We start from the raw sequence: 20535 nt of genomic DNA, 5'->3' as shown, positions 1-20535 counted from the left end.
ACCGAAATCAGATTGATTATATTCTTTGCAGCCAAAGATGGAGAAGCTCTATACAGTCAGCAAAAGCAAGATCGGGAGCTGACTGTGGCTCAGATCATGAATCCTGTATTGCCAAATTCAGACTTAAATTGAAGAAAGTAGGGAAAACCACTAGACCACTCAGGTATGACCTAAATCAAATCCCTTATACAGTGGAAGTGAGAAATAGATTCAAGGGATTAGATCTGATAGACAGAGTGCCTGAAGAACTATCCACGGAGGTTTGTGACATTTACAGGAGACAGGGATCAAGACCATCCTCAAGAAAAAGAAATGCAAAAAGGCAAAATGGTTGTTTGAGGAGGGCTTACAAATAGCTGAGAAAAGAAGAGAAGAGAAAGGCAAAGGAGAAAAGGAAAGATATATCCATCTAAATGCAGAGTTTCAAAGAAAAGCAAGGAGAGATAAGAATGCCTTCCTCAGTGATGAGTGCAAAGAAATAGAGGAAAACAACAGAATGGGAAAAACTAGAGATCTCTTCAGGAAAATTAGAGATACCAAGGGAAAATTTCATGCAAAATGGGCTCAATAAAGGACAGAAATGCCATGGGTCTAACAGAAGCAGAAGATAATAAGAAGAGGTGGCAAGAATACATAGAAGAATTATACAAAAAAGATCTTCATGACCCAGATAACCACAATGGTGTGATCACTCACCTAGAGCCAGATATACTGGAATGTGAAGTCAAGTGGGCCTTAGGAAGCATCACTATGAACAAAGCTAGTGGAGGTGATGGAATTCCAGCTGAGTTGTTTCAAATCCTAAAAGATGATGCTGTGAAAGTGCTTCACTCAATATGCCAGTAAATTTGGGAAACTCAGCACTGCCCACAGTACTGGAAAAGGTCAGTTTTCATTCCAATCCCAAAGAAAGGCAATGCCAAAGAATGTTCAAACTACCACACAATTGCACTCATCTCACACACTAGCAAAGTAATGCTCAAAATTCTCCAAGCCAGGCTTCAACAGTATGTGAACTGTGAACTTCCAGATATTCAAGCTGGATTTAGAAAAGGCAGAGGAACCAGAGATCAAATTGCCAACATCTGCTGGATCATAGAAAAAGCAAGAGAGTTCCAGAAAAACATCTCCTTCTGTTTTATTGAGTATGCCAAAGCCTTTTAATGTGTGGATCACAACAAACATGGAAAATTCTTCAAGAGAAGGGACTACCAGACCACCTTACCTGCCTCCTGAGTAACCTGTATGGAGGTCAAGAAGCAACAGTTAGAACCGGACATGAAACAACAGATTGGTTCCAAATTGGGAAAGGAGTAGTCAAGGCTGTATATTGTCACACTGCTTATTTAACTTCTATGCAGAGAATATCATGAGAAATGCTGTGCTGGATGAAGCACAAGCTGGAATCAAGATTGCCAGGAGAAATATCAGTAACCTCAGATATGCAGATGACACCACCCTTATGGCAGAAAGTGAAGAGAAACTAAAGAGCCTCTTGATGAAAGGGAAAGAGAGTGAAAAAGTAGGCTTAAAACTCAACATTCAGAAAACTAAGATCATGGCATCTGGTCCCATCACTTCATGGCAAATAGATAGGGAAACAGTGAGAGACTTTATTTTTTGGGGCTCCAAAATCACTGCAGATGGTGACTGACGCCATGAAATTAAAAGACGCTTGCTCCTTGGAAGAAAAGCTATGACCAGCCTAGACAGTATATTAAAAAGCAGAGACATTTCCCACAAAGGTCCACCTAGTCAAAGCTATGGTTTTTCCAGTAGTCATGTATAGATGTGAGAGTTGGACTGTAATGAAAGCTGAGCGCCAAAGAATTGATGCTTTTGAACTGTGGTATTGGAGAAGACTCTTGAGAGTCCCTTGGACTGCAAGGAGATCCAACCAGTCCATCCTAAAGGAAATCAGTCCTGAGTATTCACTGGAAGAACTGATGCTGAGGCTGAATCTCCAATACTTTGGCCACCTGATGGGAAGAAATGAGTCACTGGAAAAGACCCTGATACTGGGAAAGATTGAAGTCAGGAGGAGAAGGGGACGACAGAGGATGAGACGGTTGGATGATATCATCGACTCGATGGACATGAGTTTGAGCAAACTATGTGAGTTGGTTGTGGACAGGGAAGCCTGGTATGCTGCTGTCCATGGGGTCGCAAAGAGTTGGACACAACTGAGCGACTGAACTGAACTTACATTAGGTATCATAACACTCTCTCAACAGCCAGTAACAAGCATTTAGGGGCGGAGGCTTCGAGTCCCCGCCCCCCCCGGCCCGCCTCTAGCCCCAGAAAGGAGGCGGGGCCCCGCAGACGCCGCGGAGGGCGAAATGTTGTTACCGGCGGTACGACTGGTGTGGCTGAGTCAGGTGCCCTACGACGAGTTGCTGGCGTTGCAGCAGCGCTGGCTGCGGCGGCTACAGGCCGAGCCAGGGGCCGAGGCGGGCGCGCTCCTGCTCTGTGAGCCCGCTGGGCCCGTGTATACCACCGGCCTGCGCGGCGGCCTGACGTCCGAGGAGACGGCGCGACTGCGGGCCTTGGGTGCCGAGGTGCGCCCCCTTGGCCGGGGCGGCCTAGCCACCTTCCACGGCCCGGGCCAGCTGCTATGCCACCCGGTACTCGACTTGCGACCCCTCGGCCTGCGCCTGCGCGCCCACGTGGCGGCGCTGGAGGCGTGCGCCGTGCGCCTGTGCGAGCTCCAGGGCCTACCGGGCGCCCGCGCGCGGCCCCCACCCTACACCGGAGTTTGGCTGGGCGAGCGCAAGATCTGCGCGATCGGTGAGCGCCCCGGGGCGGGGCCTGGCGGGGCCGGACCAATGATGGCGAGGGCAGAGCTCCGGGCGGGAGGGGGAGTCACTGGCGCGGGCTTTGAATCATCTGCCCACTGCCTTTAAGAGTTTCTAATGCTCTCCTCACCGATATCTTCAGAACCAGAAGGTCACGTCAGAGGTCACGTGGTTCAACACACTCATTTTTAGAAATGGAGAGACACGAGAAGTGAGTTGCCAGTTTACTTCACAATATCTGGACAATAAGGGTGAAAATTTCTTTTCAAACTTTTTTTAAGCAGTGGAATCTCTGTTAAAGGAGATTTCTGTAATGTCCATAGTAAGTGCAGCCACTGTGGAGCCACAGGCATCTCCTCTCATTTTGTCCTCCTCCCCTGATCTCTGTACAACCCCTTGGGTGCTCTAGAAACAGTTGGAAAATCAATGGTCTAGTCGTTTCTTCATCTCACTGAGGACCATCATGAAGCCTGGGGAGGGAGGGTGTCTATTCTAAGCCATTGGTTTGCCTTGCAGGTGTCCGCTGTGGAAGGCATGTTACGTCCCACGGCCTGGCGCTGAACTGTTCTACGGACCTCACGTGGTTTGAGCACATTGTGCCCTGTGGGCTGATTGGGACAGGCGTCACTTCACTGAGTGAGGAGCTCCGGAGGCATGTCACTGTGGAGGAAGTAATACCACGTTTCCTTGAGGCCTTTAAAGAGACCTACAAGTGCACGTTGACCTCAGAGGACAGCCCCAGCTGAAGGGCTTTTATATTATCTCACCCTGGAGGTCTTGCCTTGGAACGCACCGCACCAGCCTTGGAGTCACTGAAATCCAGATTCTAGAACTGGCCGTCATTCACACATCATGAGACTGTGGGCAGATCATGAGCTCTGGGCCCTTGGTTCCATATGTATATGGTTTATTTATATCTTTCCAACCTACCTCAGATATAGATATGAAAACATTGTGAAAAGCATACTATATAAATATAAGGCATTAGCACTACTGTCGACACCCATTTCTCAGCTCAGAAAAACTCAGGTATCATAGGGTGTCATTTCTCAAATATTTCCTCAATACTGTATTTAAATGTGGAAATCTGGGCTCCAGTTCCTTTGATTTTTGTAAGAATCATTTTCAGGATCATCCAGGTGAAGGTGATGTGCTGTGGATTTTTTTCCTATTCTTAGGAGACCTAGGAGCTTTCTGCAGTAACAGGGAAAGGGAAAGGCTTCTTCAAAGAGTAATATGGGATTCTGTCTTCCTGGGTTGGATTCCTCAAGCCTGATGGCTTTTTTAGTTAGGTGACCTGAGCTAGGCCAAAGGCTAGGGGAGAGACAATAATAATTTCTGACCCTGTACAAGTGCCAAAAATAGAAGGTGTTTTTTTTTTAATATGAGATCTCTATAAAGGTTGTATGTTAATTATCTATAACAAGTCACCCCAAGGCTTAATGACTTAAAAGAATAAACATTTATTATCTCATATACTGTGGTTTGGATATTTGGGAGAAGCTTAGCTGAGTGGTTCTGGGTCAAGGTCTCTTCTGAGATGCAATCAAGATGTCAGCTGTCGGGGGACTTCCCTGGTTCTCCAGTGGTTAAGATTCCATGCTGCCAATGCAGAGGCCACAGGTTTGACCCCTGGCTGGGGACCTAAGATCCCACATGCTGCATGGCGCAGCCAAAAGATTAAAAAAAAAGGATGTTAGCTGGGGCAGCTCTCATCTGAAGACTTGACTAAGGCTGTGGAATCAGCTTCCAAGATGACTGACTCACATGCTTGGTTGGTACTTGTTATTAATAGGAGGCCTTAATTCCTCTTCACTCTATGTTGTTGTTCAGTTACTCAGTAGTATCTGACTCTTTGCGACTCCATGGACTGCAGCACACCAGGCTTCCCTGTCCAACACCAACTCCCAGAGCTTGCTCAAACCCGCATCCATTGAGTTGATGATGCCATTCAACCATCTTGTCCTCTATTGTCCCCTTCTCCTGCCTTCAATATTTCCCAGCATCAGGGTCTTTTCCAAGGAGTCAGCTCTTTGCATCAGATGGCCAAAGTATTGGAGCTTTAGTTTCAGCATCAGTCCTTCCAATAAATATTTAGGATTGATTTCCTTTAGGATTGATTTGTTTCATCTCTTTGCAATCCAGGGACTCTCAAGATTCTCCTCCAATACCACAGTTCAAAAGCATCAATTCTTTGGCATTCAGATTTCTTCATGGTCCAGCTCTCACATCCGTACATGCTACTGGGAAAACCATAGCTTTGACCAGAAGGACCTTTGTTGGCAGTGTCTCTGCTTTTTAATAGGCTGTCTAGGTTGGTCATAGCTTTTCTTCCAAGGAGCAAGCGTCTTTTAATTTCATGGCGTCAGTCACCATCTGCAGTGATTTTGGAGCCCCCAAAAATAAAATCTCTCCCTGTTTCCATTGTTTCCCCATCTATTTGCCATGAAGTGATGGAACCAGATACCATGATCTTCATTTTTTGAATGTTGAGCTTTAAGAATCTAGTTCCTCTTCATTTTCTGCCATAAGGGGGAGTGTCATATGCATATCTGAGGGTTTTGATATTTCTCCTGGCTATCTTGATTCCATTTTGTGCTTCATCCAGCCTGGCATTTCGCATGATGTCCTCTGCATAGAAGTTAAATAAGCAGGGTGGCTATATACAGCTTTGATGTACTCCTTTCCCAATATGGAACCAGTCTGTTGTTCCATGTCTGGTTCTAACTGTTGCTTCTTGACCTACATAGAGGTTTCTTAGGAGGCAGGTAAGGTGGTCTAGTAGTCCCGTCTCTTTAAGAATTTTCCACAGTTTGTGGTGATCCACACTGTCAAAGGCTTTAGCATAGTCAATGAAGCAGATGTAGATGTTTTTCTGGAACTCTTGCTTTTTCTATGATCCAGCAGATGTTGGCAATTTGATCTCTGGTTCCTCTGCCTTTTCTAAATCCAGCTTGAATATCTGGAAGTTCACAGTTCACATACTGTTGAAGCCTGGCTTGGAGAATTTTGAGCATTACTTTGCTAGTGTGTGCTCATTGCTCAGTCACTTCAGTCGTGTCCGACTCTCTGTGACCCCATGGACCATGGCCTGCCAGGCTCCTCAGTCCATGGAATTCTCCAGGCAAGAGTACTAGAGTGGCTTTCCATTGCCTTCTCCGTGCTAGTGTGTGAGATGAGTGCAATTGTGCGATAGTTTGAACGTTCTTTGGCATTGCCTCTCTTTGGGATTGGAATGAAAACTGACCTTTTCCAGTCCTGTGGCCACTGCTGAATTTTCCAAATTTGCTGGCATATTGAGTGAAGCACTTTCACAGCATCATCTTTTAGGATTTGAAACAGCTCAGCTGGAATTTCATCACCTCCACTAGCTTTGTTCTTAGTGATGTTTCCTAAGGCCCACTTGACTGTGCACTCCAAGATGTCTGGCTGTAGGTGAGTGATCACACCATCGTCATTAACTAGGTCATTAAGATATCTTTTGTATAGTTTTTCTGTGTATTTTTGCCACCTCTTCTTAATATCTTCTGCTTCTGTTAGGTCCATACCGTTTCTGTCCTTTATTGTGCCCATCTTTGCATGAAATGTTCCCTTGGTATCTAATTTTATTGAAGCGATCTCTAGTCTTTCCCATTCTGTTTTTTTCCTCTATTTCTTTACATTGGTCACTGAGGAAGGCTTTCTTACCTATCCTTGATAATCTTTGAAACTCTGCATTTAGATGGATATATCTTTCCTTTTCCCTTTGCCTTTCTCTGCTCTTCTTTTCTCAGCTATTTCTAAGCCCCCCTCAGACAACCTTTTTGCCTTTTGCATTTCTTTTTCTTGGGGATGGTTTCATTTTATAAGGCTGCTTGAGTATTCTCATGGCCTGGCAACTGGCTTTCCCCAGGGCAAGTGATACCAGAAAGAGACAAGGTAGAAGCCACAATGTCTTTTATGACCCAGCACTGGAAGTCACACAGTCATTTCTGCAGTCTCCTAATATGTGAGCCCTATTTATTCAGTATGGAAGGGACTACACAAGGGTGGTAGGAGGTGTAGATCATTAAGGGCCATTGGCTACCACAGGCAGTTAGGGTAGAAGGAGCCTTGAATAAGAAGTCACGCAACCTCAGTTCCAGTCCTGGCTCTGTTGAACAGTAACCAATGACATTCAAGATGGCAGTTGCTTCCTGAGGGACTGCAGGGAACAGAGCTCCCTGCTGTTTGTTGATTGAAGTTTACTTGAGGTAAGCCATCAAAGTATTCGTTTGTGCCACAACTAATGAAGCCCACACACTTTAGAGCCTGTACTCCACAACAAGAGAAGCCACCACCATGAGAATCCTGCTAGCTGAAGACCCAGAGCAGTCATTCATAAATGAATGAATAGTTAAGATGGTAAATTTAAAAAATCCAAGAGTGGAGCTGCAGCTGGCTCTTGAACAAAACCAGAACTTGTAGTTCTTAGGAACCCACATGGTCTCTTCTGTTCTCTGCCATGCTTCCTGGTGTGTTTGCTTCATTCTGTCTTACTCCAGTCCAGCCTTCTCTGTTTCCCAGGCCATGTGGTAGAAGATGGCTTCTGCTGCTGTTACCCATGAATGTTGGAGTAGAGTCAAGGAAAATCCCCAGGTTTCTTTATGCTAGAGGTATTGCTGGAACAGAGAACACTGGATGATGACCATGTTTGGAGAGGATGATAATGAGTTTAGTTTTTGATGAATCAAGGTTGAGATACTTGTGGAAGATGCATGTGAAGAGGCCCCATTGGGTCTGTGGATCCGGAGCACAGCTGTCATGAGTGACAGTTTATGCCTGGAAGCCCAAAGACAGAAGGGGAGGGCAGAGGGCTGGTAAGAGCAACTGCCAGGCCAAAGAGACCGAGAAGCAGTCTAGGCAGAGATGTAGCACGGGACCCAGAATGAGACAATACACCGATCTCAGTCATTCTTCTGGCTGCATAGCAAGATACGGAGGTTTATTTTACGGATGAAAAAACTGGTTTGGGAAGCTAAGTGACTTCTATGAGGTCAGGCACTTAGGGCCAGAGTCAGTCCCTGGCTCCTAAGCTGGGTCTTTCCGCCCTTGCACAGCTGTCTCTGAAGGGTGAGCAGGGAGAGCCAAGGAGGTCGCTGGGCCTGTGGAACTGGGTCAGGCCACTGCTGCGGGTTCCTGACTCTCCTTCCTTCCTGGTCAGAGCCCACCTCCGGTTTCCCACCGGGGGCCCTTCCTCAAGGAAGGAAGCTCGGCATACGAAGGAGGGTCGTTAACACCCTGGCTTTCCCACCTCCAAAAAGTCTCTTCTTGTTTATGCACAGTCTTTTCCTCATAAATAAACAGGCTGTCCAGGGTCTGGTAAACGAGTGCTAAGTGCGAGGACGTGACCAACTGCAGTGACTTTTCCAGCATCTTGTTTCTCAGCGAGGCTGGCAGGAAACCAAACAGGACCTGTTCTGGCAGTGCGACCAGGTGCACCTCACTTCATGAAAAAAGCCTCTGTCTGAAAACCTTTATGGAAATCAGATATTTGCAATCAAAATATGATTTTTTTCACTAAATTGTAATTTACATATTATCACACCATATTATAATAACTATACAGTTTTAAAAATCAAAAATTTCACTCCCACCTAAAAAACATCCTTTCCATTTGTGTGTGTTTCCAGTACTTGATCATAAGCCAACATCTTTTATTATTCTAGTGCATTATTCTGTTTTATAATTCTATTATTATAAAGTATTATGTGGATAAAATTTTGTATACTCTTTTAAACCAAACATAATATTACAAACATTTTCCTACATTGCCAGATAGTCTTTATATTTTTAATGTCTTAATCTTATTTTTGTTTCTTTTAAAACAAATCTTCTAAAAAATATATCGGTAATGCCTGCACATGGAATAAAGTTTAAAAGGTACAAGCAGGCTTTCCTGGTGATTCAGTGGTTAAGGCTCCAAGTTCTCAATGCAGGGGGCACGGATTTGATCCCTGGTCAGGGAACTGAGATTTCCACATGCTGCATGCGCAGCCAGATAAATAAAAGGTACAAAATGCTACTACTGAATTGTAAGTCTTACTCCTATCCCTTTTCCCTGTAAACCTAAACCCTTTCCTAGAGGCTTAAATGAAGGTAAATGTCTCATTTATATTCTGCACATGTATTTTATACATATGTAGGCATACACGCATTTTCATGTAGTAGCATACTATACACACATCCCTGTACGTTGGAGATTGCGTCAGGTCAGTATATAAAGAACATCCTCATTTTAAAAACGACTGGAGTATTCCATTCAGTGGATTTATCATGACTTATTTATCTAATCCCCCATTAACGATGTTTAGATTATCACTAATTCTTTCTTTTACAACTAAAGCTACAGTGAGAATCCAGGACTTCCTTGGTGGTCCAGTGGCTAAGACTGAGCTCCCAATGCAGAGGGCCTGGTTAGGGAACTAGCTCCCACATGCCACAGAAAAGATCTCGCATGCCACAATGAAGATCAGAGATGCCATTGCCACAACTAAGACCTGGTGCAGCCAAAAAAAATAAGTGTATGTGTGTCTGTTTGTATATCTGCATATTGTAACACACGTGGTGAGCACAGAGTTTGCATTTCTAGAAGTGATTTTCTGAGTCGAAGGATATGTGCATTTTTATTAGATATTGTCACATTGTCTTCCATAAAGCTTGCCAATTTATATTCTCATCAGCAATGTACAATGCCTGTTGTATTTGAATTTTAACTATTTTAGCATCTTAGAGTTTTTCATCATTAAAGCTTTTTATTATAAAATCTTTCTAAGGTACAACAATGAATCCCGTGTACCCATCATTCAGGTAAAACAATCAACTCATGGCCAATCTTAGCTTATCTAAACCTGAGCCCATTTCCTGCCTCCTCCCTGGATTATTGTGAAGCAAATCACAGATACCGTATTATTTCACGAATAAATATTTCAGTATATATTCTCAAAAGATAAGGACTCAAAAAATAACCACAATATATTAACACATATAAAAAGTACATCTTCAATATCAACAAATATTCAATTAATACTCAGATTTCTCTCTTTTTGCCCCTCCCTCTTCCTATAGGTGATTTGTTCAAACCAGAATTGAAACAAAGTCCACACAATGAATTTGGTTCATAAGGCTCATAAATGTCTCTTAAGTCTCTTTTCACCTTCTCCCTCTTTTGAAAATCTTTTCCTCCTGTATTTCCTGAAGATTAAAAAGTAGATCCTGATATTTGGTCTGATTCAGATATGATTTTTTTTTTTTTTTTAGCAAGTCTGCTTCATAGGTGATGGTGTGTTTTTACATCAAGTGGCACACAGTATCTGATTTGGGGTTTAATTTTTTTCCTCTTTCTTGTGATGGCTAGACTCTAGATCTATTATTTTACTGAAAGTGAAAGTGAAAGTCACTCAGTTGCGTCCTACACTTTGTGACCCCATGGACTGTAGTCCATGGAATTCTCCAGGCCAAAATACTGAAATGGGTAAACTTTCCCTTCTCCAGGAGATCTTCCCAACCCCTGATTCTATCATTCCTTCTTCATTTACCATTAGGAATATGTCTATAGAACTGGCAGCTTCAAAAGAACTCAATATGACCTGTAGCATTAGTGCTAATCAATATTAGCATTTTATTAGCTTATTGTTTTGTCCATTTTCATTAAAATGTGTACTTAAACACTATATAAAGGAGTAGCTTTTACAGCTGCCTTGAGTTTAAACTGAGTTTAAATTTGAAACATTTAGATTATTATCTCTGAGTACTTTCTTTAAAAAAGGGGGTTCATAACATCATTCAAGTTCAAGAGACACTAGCATAAGGCTACAGTGTTACATTTTTTCAATTTACCTAAACTGTGAGCTTTTTTAAGCCAGAGACTGTTTCTTTGTTTTGTTTTGTCTTTGTATCCTGGCATGTGAAAGGAAAAAGTGGTTCAATGACTTGTAATTATGAGGAATTCCTGTAGACTCCCCTTCAGTCCTTCTGTTGACAGATGTCAGTGTCCATTCTATGAAGTGGTCATCCCAGCCCCGCTCACACAGCCCCAGATGCAGAGCATTCTTTATAGTTCTGATTGTTAGAAATTTCCTCATCCCAAACTGAAACTTGCCCCCAAGCATCATAATTCTGCCCTCCTGCAAGTTCTCTTCTGAGAGCCCTTCCCTGGCCGCACCCTGCACCCCCCGTCAGGTGGCACTGGCCCCTGGGATGTAGTTACTTGTTTCCAAGTCTGAGCCTGTCCAGACTGTGAGCTCCCCAGGCAGGGACTCTAGCTGTATCACCCATGGCCCCCTCAGGACCAGCCCAAGGCCTCACATGCAGATGCCCAGTAATGGCCTGTTGAGTCAGCAGATGAGCTCTATCCTAAGAGCAGTCTCATCTTCTCATTACACTTTCCTGATTTTTCTGCTCTTCATAAACTGTGGCCTCCAGACTCTACCCCACTGCCCTCATCTCAACAGGCTCCACGTGGCTAACATGCCCTTAACCTGTGTTGTTTGACGATAACATGCCTGGTGTGGTCTGACCAGTGCACGATGTGTTACTAGGGACACGGAGATGTATCAGACTTGGTTCCTGTCTTCAAGGAGTGTCACTGGGGACTCGGAGACGCATCAGACTTGGCTCCTGTCTTCAAGGAGCTCACAGCTTTGTGGAGGAGACACACCAGTAAAGAATGTTCACAGCAACCAATTATAAGGACCATGAGAGAAGTTTGCATGAGTACTGTGGAACACAGAAGTGACTTATCTTAACAAGGAACAGGGGAAGAAAAGGCTCAAGTGACTCCTAAGTTGTAAGTAAGAGAAAAATCTAGCTCTAACTCAATGAAAAACAGTATCTTAGATCTGGTAACTAAAGAGCCTGGAGACAGACTTTAGCACAGATTCATCCTGGGAGTCAGACGCGACAGAGCGACTTCACTTTCGCTTTTCCCTTTCATGCATTGGAGAAGGAAATGGCAACCCACTCCAGTATTCTTGCCTGGAGAATCCCAGGGACGACGGAGCCTGGTGGGCTGCCGTCTATGGGATCGCACAGAGTCGGACACGACTGAAGCGACTTAGCAGCAGCAGCATCCTTGGAGTAGAAAATAGCAACCCACTCCAGTATTCTTGCCTGGGAAATCCCATGGACAGAGGAGGGAGCTGGTTAGGCTTTCTTCACTTTTTTCACCTTCCCTTTCACCCATTGCCCAGAGGAGACTGAAAAGGAATGGGAGGATCCCACCCATCTGACTGTTGCCACTGCCTCTGCTTGCTCCTCCCACCTGCCCCGCCATATGCTCACGGACTTCTTCACCTATCAAGGGCCTCACCTCCTTGCTCTTGAGTTTCCATCTGGGTTGGTGCATAAAGAGGCACCGTAGGGTGGGAAGAGACAGAATGGAGGGAAAGGAGGGGGATTCCTACGCGATGTCACAGTTCCAGCCTGGCTGCCCTCCCTGGGTTCCAGTAAACCCACCCCACCCTGGCCCTCCAAACGGAGCAATGCTTTCCCTCCTCACTGTTGCTACCAGAGCTGCTTCCATTCTCTGTCAATTTCCTAAATCGGCCTTCATGCTCTCTTCAGAGTATCTAGTTGCAGGGTGCCATCTGACTCCTGCCAGAATGCTGACTTATACACAGCCCTGATTTGCAGTCAGAGGCTGGACTGGGAGCATGCTATGCCATGTGAGATGTTGGGTGCCAGCAAGGAGTTCCTGTTATTCAGCTCAATTTCACCCCTCTGGTTCAACCCACATGGGCACAGGGCTATACTAAGCACTAACTTTACAGCCATTACTTAATCATCACAGCAAATAACAAACCCACAAGGTTGTATTGCTGACTGTGTTCTGAGAAGAAGAAATCAGCTCAGATGAAGATTCACCCAAGTTCATACAGTTAGCTAGAGGCAGGTCCATGATTTGAACTTAAAGTCTGGACTCCAAAGACTGTACAATAAACAGCACCCCTACTGTAGGGGAAAGAATCTCTTTCTACTGGCTTTATTCACAGAATATAGTGTATACATGGAACAGCAGGCAGACCATGTTGTTACCACAAAGTGGGATCCTGCCTGAACATGGGACATCAGTAAGAAAAGCAGAGCCCAAAGATGCAAAAAGACCGATTCCTGAAAACATCATCTGAGCTTCTGGATCCAGCTATGCCTGAAGCTACATATGTCAGGATATTAAAATTTTGTGCCACGTGCTCAGTCATGTCCAACTCTTTGTGGCCCCATGGACTGCAGCCTGCCAGTCTATTCAGTATGTGGGATTTTTCAGGCAAGAATGCTGGAGTGGGTTGCCATTTCCTCCTCCAGTGGATCTTCCTGATCCAGGGATTAAACCAGTGTCCCCTGCATCTCCTGCATTGGCAGGCAGATTCTTTACCACTTATGACCTGATAAATTCCCTTTCCTATTTAAGTCAGTTTGAGCTGGGTATTCTGTCCATTACAGCTAAGATTCCTAATTGATACACCTACCTCCCGTATAAACTTTAGTCCTCACTGAACCCACATTCTTCTGCATTCACATAGTCCTTATTGTTTAAACCATTCAAAAGGCCATATTTATACAACCATGAGCACACATACCCTTTTAATTTTTTTTTTTTTTTAACTTTTGCCCATGTTGCATGACTTTCAGGATCTTAGTTCCTTGACCAGGGATTGAACCTATGCCCCTGGCATAGGTTCCTAACCACTGGACTGCCAGGAAGTTTCCAATAGTTATTCTTTATAAAACACTTGCTATGTGCCAGGTACCAGGTGAAGCACTTTAAATATAATATCTTACTGTAATCCACACAACTATAAGATGCAATTGTTTTTATACCTATTCTACAGATAGGGAAACTAAGACTCAGAGGGGTTAAACTCTTACAGCTGATATTAATAATTGGCAGGGCTAGGATTCAAACCCAGCTCCACTGGACCCCAGAAGCTGGTCTACCTTGCTGGCCAGAACCCAGCTTGTGTGAGGGTGAAGTAGAGAGAAGAGGCCACTGAGATGTTCAGTCTCCCGACACTGCACCTTGCTCCACCTCCTCCAGAGCTCTTTTCACTGCTTTTTGCTGCCTGCAGAGGCAGAAGAATGGTTAAGCTCAGAAGGAGAAGACAGGGACTTCCCTGGTGATCTAGTGGTTAAGACTCCACAGTCCCAAAGCAGGGGGCCCAGGTTCGATCTCTGGTCAGAGACCTAGATCCAACACACTGCAACTAAAGATCCTGCTTGCTGAATCTAAGACCTGGTGCGGCTAAGTATATATATATTTATTGAAAAAAAAAAAAAGAATGAGAAAACATGTGTTCTGCAGGTTAAACTGACAGGCCAAAATGAGACAAGATTGCGGAAGCACAGACACAGCCTCCTGATGAGTAATGGAATAAAATAACTTGATGTGACGGTTAAACTTCCTCTGTGATTCATGCTGTATTTTCCTTGGTAACCCAGGCTTCTGAGACTGTTGATGACAGATATCGTCCATGATCAACTCCCTCCCAACGCTTGTCCCACACCTCCTAGATAGACACTGAATTATATCCTGGGTATTCCATGGTGAAAAAGACATACCTGCTCTGTGTTCTTATAGTGCTTACAGTCTAGCAGGAAAGGCAGACCCCAAATCAGTACACTAAAGTGAAAAAAGTGAAGTCGCTCAGTTGTGTTTGACTCTTTGTGACCCCATGGACTGTAGTCCCCCAAGGCTCCTCTGTCCATGGGATTCTCAGGCAAGAATACTAGAGTGGGTTGCCATTTCCTTCTCCAGGGGATCTTCCCGACCCAGGGATTGAACCCAGGTCTCCAGCACTGCAGGCAGATTATTTACTGTCTGAGCCACCAGGGAAGTCAAATCAGTACATAGATAAATAGAAGAGAGGCAGTGGAGAGGAGGATGATGGAGGATGAGATGGTTGGATGGCATCACCCAGTCTATAGACATGAGCTTTAGCAGATTCCAGGAGACGGTGAAGGGCAGGGAAGCCTAGTGCGCTGCAATCCATGGGGTCGCAAAGCATTGGACATGACTTAGTGACTGAACAGCAACAACATATATATAAATATATATATGTGTGTGTGTATGTATATATGCATATGTGTATGTATGTATATATATATATAAATTTTTTATTTAAAAAATTTTTATTTTTGACCACATGCAGGATCTGTTACCCAACCAAGGATCAAACCTGTGCCCCCTGCAGTGAAAGCATGGACTCTTAACCACTGGACTATCAGGAAAATCCCTATTTTTTGAAGTTGAGTGTTGATAGATTAGACGATGTTAGGTGTTATTGGAAAGCAAGGCAGGGAAGGGCTTTGGGAAGGGCAGGAAAAGGGAGGGATTAGAATTTGTAAATAGATGGTCAGGGAAGGCCTCACTAAGAACGTGGCATTTAAACAAAGACTTGAAGGAGGTGTATCTCTAGATGAGTCTTCAGTTGGCCCACTCCACTCCCTCACTCGCCCTGTTTCAAGGTCCAGACCTAGTCCCCAGCCTCTCTGGATTAGAGAGTTCCCTGAAGGTCCTTCTCAGGTTTGTCCAGAATAGGAGTTCTGTTTCATTCTTCCTTTTCTCATCTAATAGTAATGGAAGCTGCCATTTACTAAGCATGGACATAATACTCTTGTCACGTTACACATCAGGTCATCTAAGCCTCATAGTAAGACTGAAAGTCACAGATGGGGATATAAGGCAGTCTACACTACTTTCCATTGACTCTTTGGCCAGCTGCCTTCCCTGACAGGGTTCCTGCCCCATCCTCACTCCAAAGGAAGTGGAAGATAGTTCTAAAGTTTTTGAAGAACTGAAAAAAGGAACAAAGCATGTACTTGATGTCTCCATTGCGCACAAGGACCAAAGGGTCCTTAGAAGGCAGCATTTGTTAAAATGTGAGAACATCCTAACATTCAGAGCCTCAGATCCCTTGGAGGCAATGAGCTCCTAGTCACTAGAGGTGTGCAAGAGAAGCTGATCAATCTGTTGTCAAAAATTAACTCCAGCCCATTCCCCAGCCGCCAGTTTCACATGCCCCAAGGGCTGGGGGCATGTGTGTGACTCTCCTCTGCCCTATGAAGGGTGTGCCTCCTGCAGCTAAGAGCTTTGGAGCCACTGCCTTCGTTTTCTCTTGTTGTCTTGAATATAGTCCAAGGGAGGTACCCTGCAGCCAGCATGTTGAGTGCCAGGAAAGACCAGGAGATGGAATTGGAGGCACCATGTGCTATTTATGAAGGAGATGAAAAGTTTCCAGGAATTAAGTCCAGTTTCATTTCGGTATAGGGTAGTAGAAAATGGTGATCCCAAAGTCTTTTTCATAGAGGTTTCCTGGACAAAACAAATCCTCAAACACCTCAAATCATGTCTATGAATGCATCTTTTAACACCATATCATCAGGTATAAAGCAGAACTTATCAGCCAAGTTACAGGAAGCAGTGAAAGTTAATCTCAGGACCGCCGTGAACTACATGTTGTTTGAACACACCAAGGATAATAAAGAGCAGTTTATGGAGAATCACCATCCCCATTAATTCTACCACATCCAAAAGCAATAACATCCTGGTTGAAAATCCTAACACAGCCCATCAAGTGAGAAAAAAAGGATAAAGAAAACAACTTTCAAAAGCCCAGAGGGAACTACATCCAATCTCTTGGGATAAACTATAATGGAAAAGAATATAAAAAGAATGTACATACGTGCATAACTGAGTCACTTTGCTATACAGCTGAAATTAGCACAACATTGTAAATCAAATATATCTCAATTTAAAAAAAAATAGTGAATAAAAAAGAGAAGTCCAGAAACATAAGTTAGCAGGTAAAATAAACCATAAAGGAGAACTTCCTCAAGGATGGAATTGGATTGATATAGGAAGAAAAGTTATGACCAACCTAGATAGCATATTAAAAAGCAGAGACATTACTTTGCCAACAAAGGTCTGTCTAGTCAAAGCTATGGTTTTCCCAGTAGTCATGTATGGATGTGAGAGTTGGACTATAAAGAAAGCTGAGCGCCGAAGAATTGATGCTTTTGAACTGTGGTGTTGAAGACTCTTGAGAGTCCCTTGGACAGCAAGGAGATCCAACCAGTCCATCCTAAAGAAGATCAGTCCCGACTATTCATTGGAAGGACTGATGCTGAAGCTGAAACTCCAATACTTTGGCCACCTGAGGGGAAGAACTGACTCCTTGGAAAAGACCCTGATGCTGGGAAAGATTGAAGGTGGGAGGAGAAGTGGACTATAGAGGATGATATGGTTGGATAGCATCACCGACTCAATGGACATGAGTTTGCGTAAAAACTCTGGGAGCTGGTGATAGACAGGGAGGTCCGGTGTGCTGCAGTTCATGGGGTCACAAAGACTTGAACACAGAGTGACTGAACTGAACTGAACTGAGTCAAACAAAACTGGCTCTACAGATGATGAATGGCACTTGGAATTTGAGACACGGGAAGAGAATCCTTTAAAAAATAAACTGCGTTCAAAATCTTTTATTATTCTTTTCTAGGACCTAAGTGGCTTTTTATAAAACAGATTTTGTTGGTCTATTTTTTACATTAAAAATATTTTAAGCTGAAAGTCATGAGGATATCTGCTTGTATTAATTCACAAACTTGCCTTAATAAAAGGTAAAAATGTTACTGATTGATATACTTTATGAAGCCATTTGAGCTTTGTAAATGACAAATATAGGGAATAATAATCAGTGTTAACTTATGTGATCTTAATCTGCTGCTGCTGCTGCTAAGTCGCTTCAGTCGTGTCCGACTCTGTGTGACCCCATAGATGGCAGCCCACCAGGCTCCCCCATCCCTGGGATTCTCCAGGCAAGAATACTGGAGTGGGTTGCCATTTCCTTCTCCAATGCTTGTCTAGTGGATGTTATTTTTTCTAGAGAAATATAAAGCTGTTTTCAAACTCTCATCCCAGTGGAACAGAATAATGAGTGAATTAGCCCACAGCATGATGCATATTAATAGGCTCCTCATTTTAATAAAGTCTTCATCATTTCTTTCTCTTAATTACTGAAGCATAAATTGCTTCAGAGAAACTTAAATACTAGTATTTGTACTTTAAACATAATATTCTTTGTAGTTCCTTTTTCTTTTCAAGGGCAAACTGCTTCTTTATAATAAATGAGTATCTGTTTATATTGATACTTTTCTCTTGGTTTGGGTCACAATGTTCAATTATGAGAGCTTTCAATGGAATGTTGAACAGGAGAATATAAAAACAAATCTGCCAAATGCATCAGAAAGTATTTGAATAGAAGTGCTGGTTCCTATTTAAAATATTCTCTTTGCTGCAGGTAGATGGGAGTAAAAGATGCTTTAATATCTAATTTTTGTATTGTTAGAGACCATGGTTTTAAGAAATTCTTATTTATCTGTTGTTGTATATTTTTAGTTGTTTGGTAACTGAGGTCTTCTAAAATTTTTAACATAAAACCACATTTCCAGTCTTGCTTCTTTTCAAGTATCCAAATGTATTTCTCAGGGACTTCCCTGGTGGTCCAGTGGTTAAGAATCTACCTGCCAATGCAGGGAAAGTGGGTCTGATCCCTGGTCTGGGAAGATTCCCACATACCTCAGAGCCACAAAGCCCATGCACCATATCTACAGGGCCCACACAAGGCAACTACTGAAGCCCACGTGCCTAGAGCCCATGCTCTGCCACAAGAGTAGCCACCACAATGAGAAGCCCTCACACCGCAACTAGAGAAAGCCTGTGCACATCCACAAGACCCAGTGCAGCCAAAATAAATAAACAAATACATTAGAAGTTTTAAAGAACCAAAAGAAAAAAACAAATGTATTTCTTAGTACCTTTGTAATAATAGATACAGAAGTCTCTCAAATGCTGAACTGTAGTATATACTTACTTTAAAAAAAATCATTCATAGGGGAAACTATTGGTGTAGTTTTACCAGGAAGTTTTTAATATGCATGTGTGATTCATAGGGATTCTGTATGTGCTCCCCAGCTAAAAAAACACATAGGACCACTGTGGTGGTATCTGGGAGAGTTGCTTGTTGGTTCATCAAGTGACAGCTTTGCAGCTTGGGCCTGAGTTTTTAACGAATAGCTAACTTATTAAGGTGTTTCCTTAGCAAAAGAGCAGTTGAGCTGTGTCCATGAATTTTACTGGGCAAATGTTGGCATCAGTTAAATCGTTTGAATTATGAAGTATAATTACAACAAAGAAGTTCAGCCTCGTGTTTGAAAACTGAGTCACATTTCTTGAATTAGTATGATAGAAACATTAAAATTCAGGACCATTGGGATATTTTGATTTGTTTGCTGTTTTTTTTTTTTTCCTTTTAAAGGAATTGAAACTAATACATTTGCTAGTGGAAGAAAATGGTTTGTTTTGCTTTGAAGATTCTGAAATTGTTCAGGCTTATCATGGTTCATAGATTACAAAGAATAATGCTAGCGAAATGCAAATCTACTATTTTTACTCGTTTTTTTACATGAAATGTACAAATTTCAGCAGAGTGGTGATGGTGGCAGTGGTGCCTCTTTACTACCTTATGTAAAATAGTTGAACATTCTCATCAATAGTGCCATCATCTATTTAACACTCCCAGTACATTTTCTAAGTTTGTTTACTTAAAATTGTATGAAATGACATAATTAACAAGCAATAAAATCTCTATTCAATACACACAGATACACACAACACAACTTAACACATACACACAGATACAAAGAAATGTAGGGAATTCTTCAGTTCAGTCACTCAGTCGTGTTCGACTCTTTGCAACCCCATCGACTGCAGCACGCCAGGCTTCCTTGTCCATCACCAACTCCCAGAGATTGCTCAAACTCATGTCCATAGAATCAGTGATGCCATCCAACCATCTCATCCTCTGTCATCTCCTCCTCCTCCTGCCTTCAATCTTTCCCAGCGTCAGGGTCTTTTCCAATCAGGGGGCCAAAGTATTAGAGTTTCAGCTTCAGCATCAGTCCTTTCAATGAATATTCTTGGGGAATTCTTGGGTAAGAGATTTGACTAGATAACTCTGAGAGTCCTTTCAACTTAGGTTCTATTACTAAATGATTCTAGAACTCTAACATGGTATGATTCTAAGGCTGTGATTCCAAAATTTTATTAGGACAAGAAGCAGTCCCTATTTTCAAAGAACTCACAGCCTAGCAGATGAAGTAGACAAATAGTTACTTTTGATAACTGGAATAAATAGTCCTATAGATTAGATGCAAGGCCTTGGCAGGATGTGGGAAGGAAGGCTTACTGAGGCAGGGCTTGTTTCCTCAAGGCTGGTTTCAAGAACCACTTGCATCACAATCTTTCTGGAAGCTTTCTTTAAAAAAAAAAAAACAACTAATTTCTGGGCTCTATTCCAGATCTCCTGAATCAGAAACTCTGAAGTGGAACCCAAAAGTCTACTTCACTTAAAATAAGGGCCAAGGTAATTCCTAAGTAGACTGAAATCTGAGACTGTCTGTTAAGTGATTTCTCTGAGAGATGATATACAGACTGAGAAAAAGAAGTAGCTGGGTCAAAATATGAAACTACAGAAGTCACACAGAAGTACGATGTTTTGATGAAGATTTTGTACGATTTTGTACAACATTCTCTCCATGGGATAGACCTTTTTTGGAATGATAGCACTTCTTAGATAGAATCTGAGGTTCTATGGAGGGTATATGCCTCAGATGTCCTAGGACAGAGTTTTCTTTGCACAGGAGTCAGAGCTGACCTCAGTTTGTTAAT

General features: G+C 43.0%; 2 protein-coding genes and 1 pseudogene across 3 annotated transcripts in view; 2 read left to right on the top strand and 1 right to left on the bottom strand.

Moving 5' to 3' along the window:
• The window catches only part of POLD3 (DNA polymerase delta 3, accessory subunit), an 83050-nt gene extending 80420 nt beyond the window's left edge, over positions 1-2630 (bottom strand). The window contains exon 1 of the mRNA XM_081539609.1: positions 2350-2630. The gene's annotated coding sequence lies outside the window, so the exon portion shown is untranslated. The remainder of the gene's footprint in view (positions 1-2349) is intronic.
• LIPT2 (lipoyl(octanoyl) transferase 2) lies at positions 2321-4269 on the top strand. Of its 2 annotated transcripts, none has more exons than XM_081539614.1 (2): positions 2321-2787; positions 3312-4269. In XM_081539614.1, the coding sequence occupies exons 1-2, from the start codon at positions 2340-2342 to the stop codon at positions 3539-3541; spliced, it is 678 nt and encodes a 225-aa protein (XP_081395740.1). In that variant the 5' UTR covers positions 2321-2339; the 3' UTR covers positions 3542-4269. The 2 variants fall into 2 exon arrangements, with proteins under 2 accessions (XP_081395740.1, XP_081395741.1); XM_081539615.1 differs by having other exon boundaries at positions 2321-2806; positions 3293-4269.
• Positions 4270-15969: 11700 nt separating this feature from the next.
• LOC145526635 (RWD domain-containing protein 4 pseudogene) lies at positions 15970-17326 on the top strand (annotated as a pseudogene).
• The last annotated feature ends 3209 nt before the right edge of the window (positions 17327-20535 follow it).

The sequence above is a fragment of the Giraffa tippelskirchi genome, chromosome 11 (genome assembly GCF_054371585.1).
Source record: "Giraffa tippelskirchi isolate mGirTip1 chromosome 11, T2T-mGirTip1v1.2.pri, whole genome shotgun sequence".
Lineage (NCBI taxonomy): Eukaryota > Metazoa > Chordata > Mammalia > Artiodactyla > Giraffidae > Giraffa > Giraffa tippelskirchi.
The sequence above is the reverse complement of the archived record's forward strand: the minus strand, read 5'-3'. Positions and strand labels throughout refer to the sequence as shown.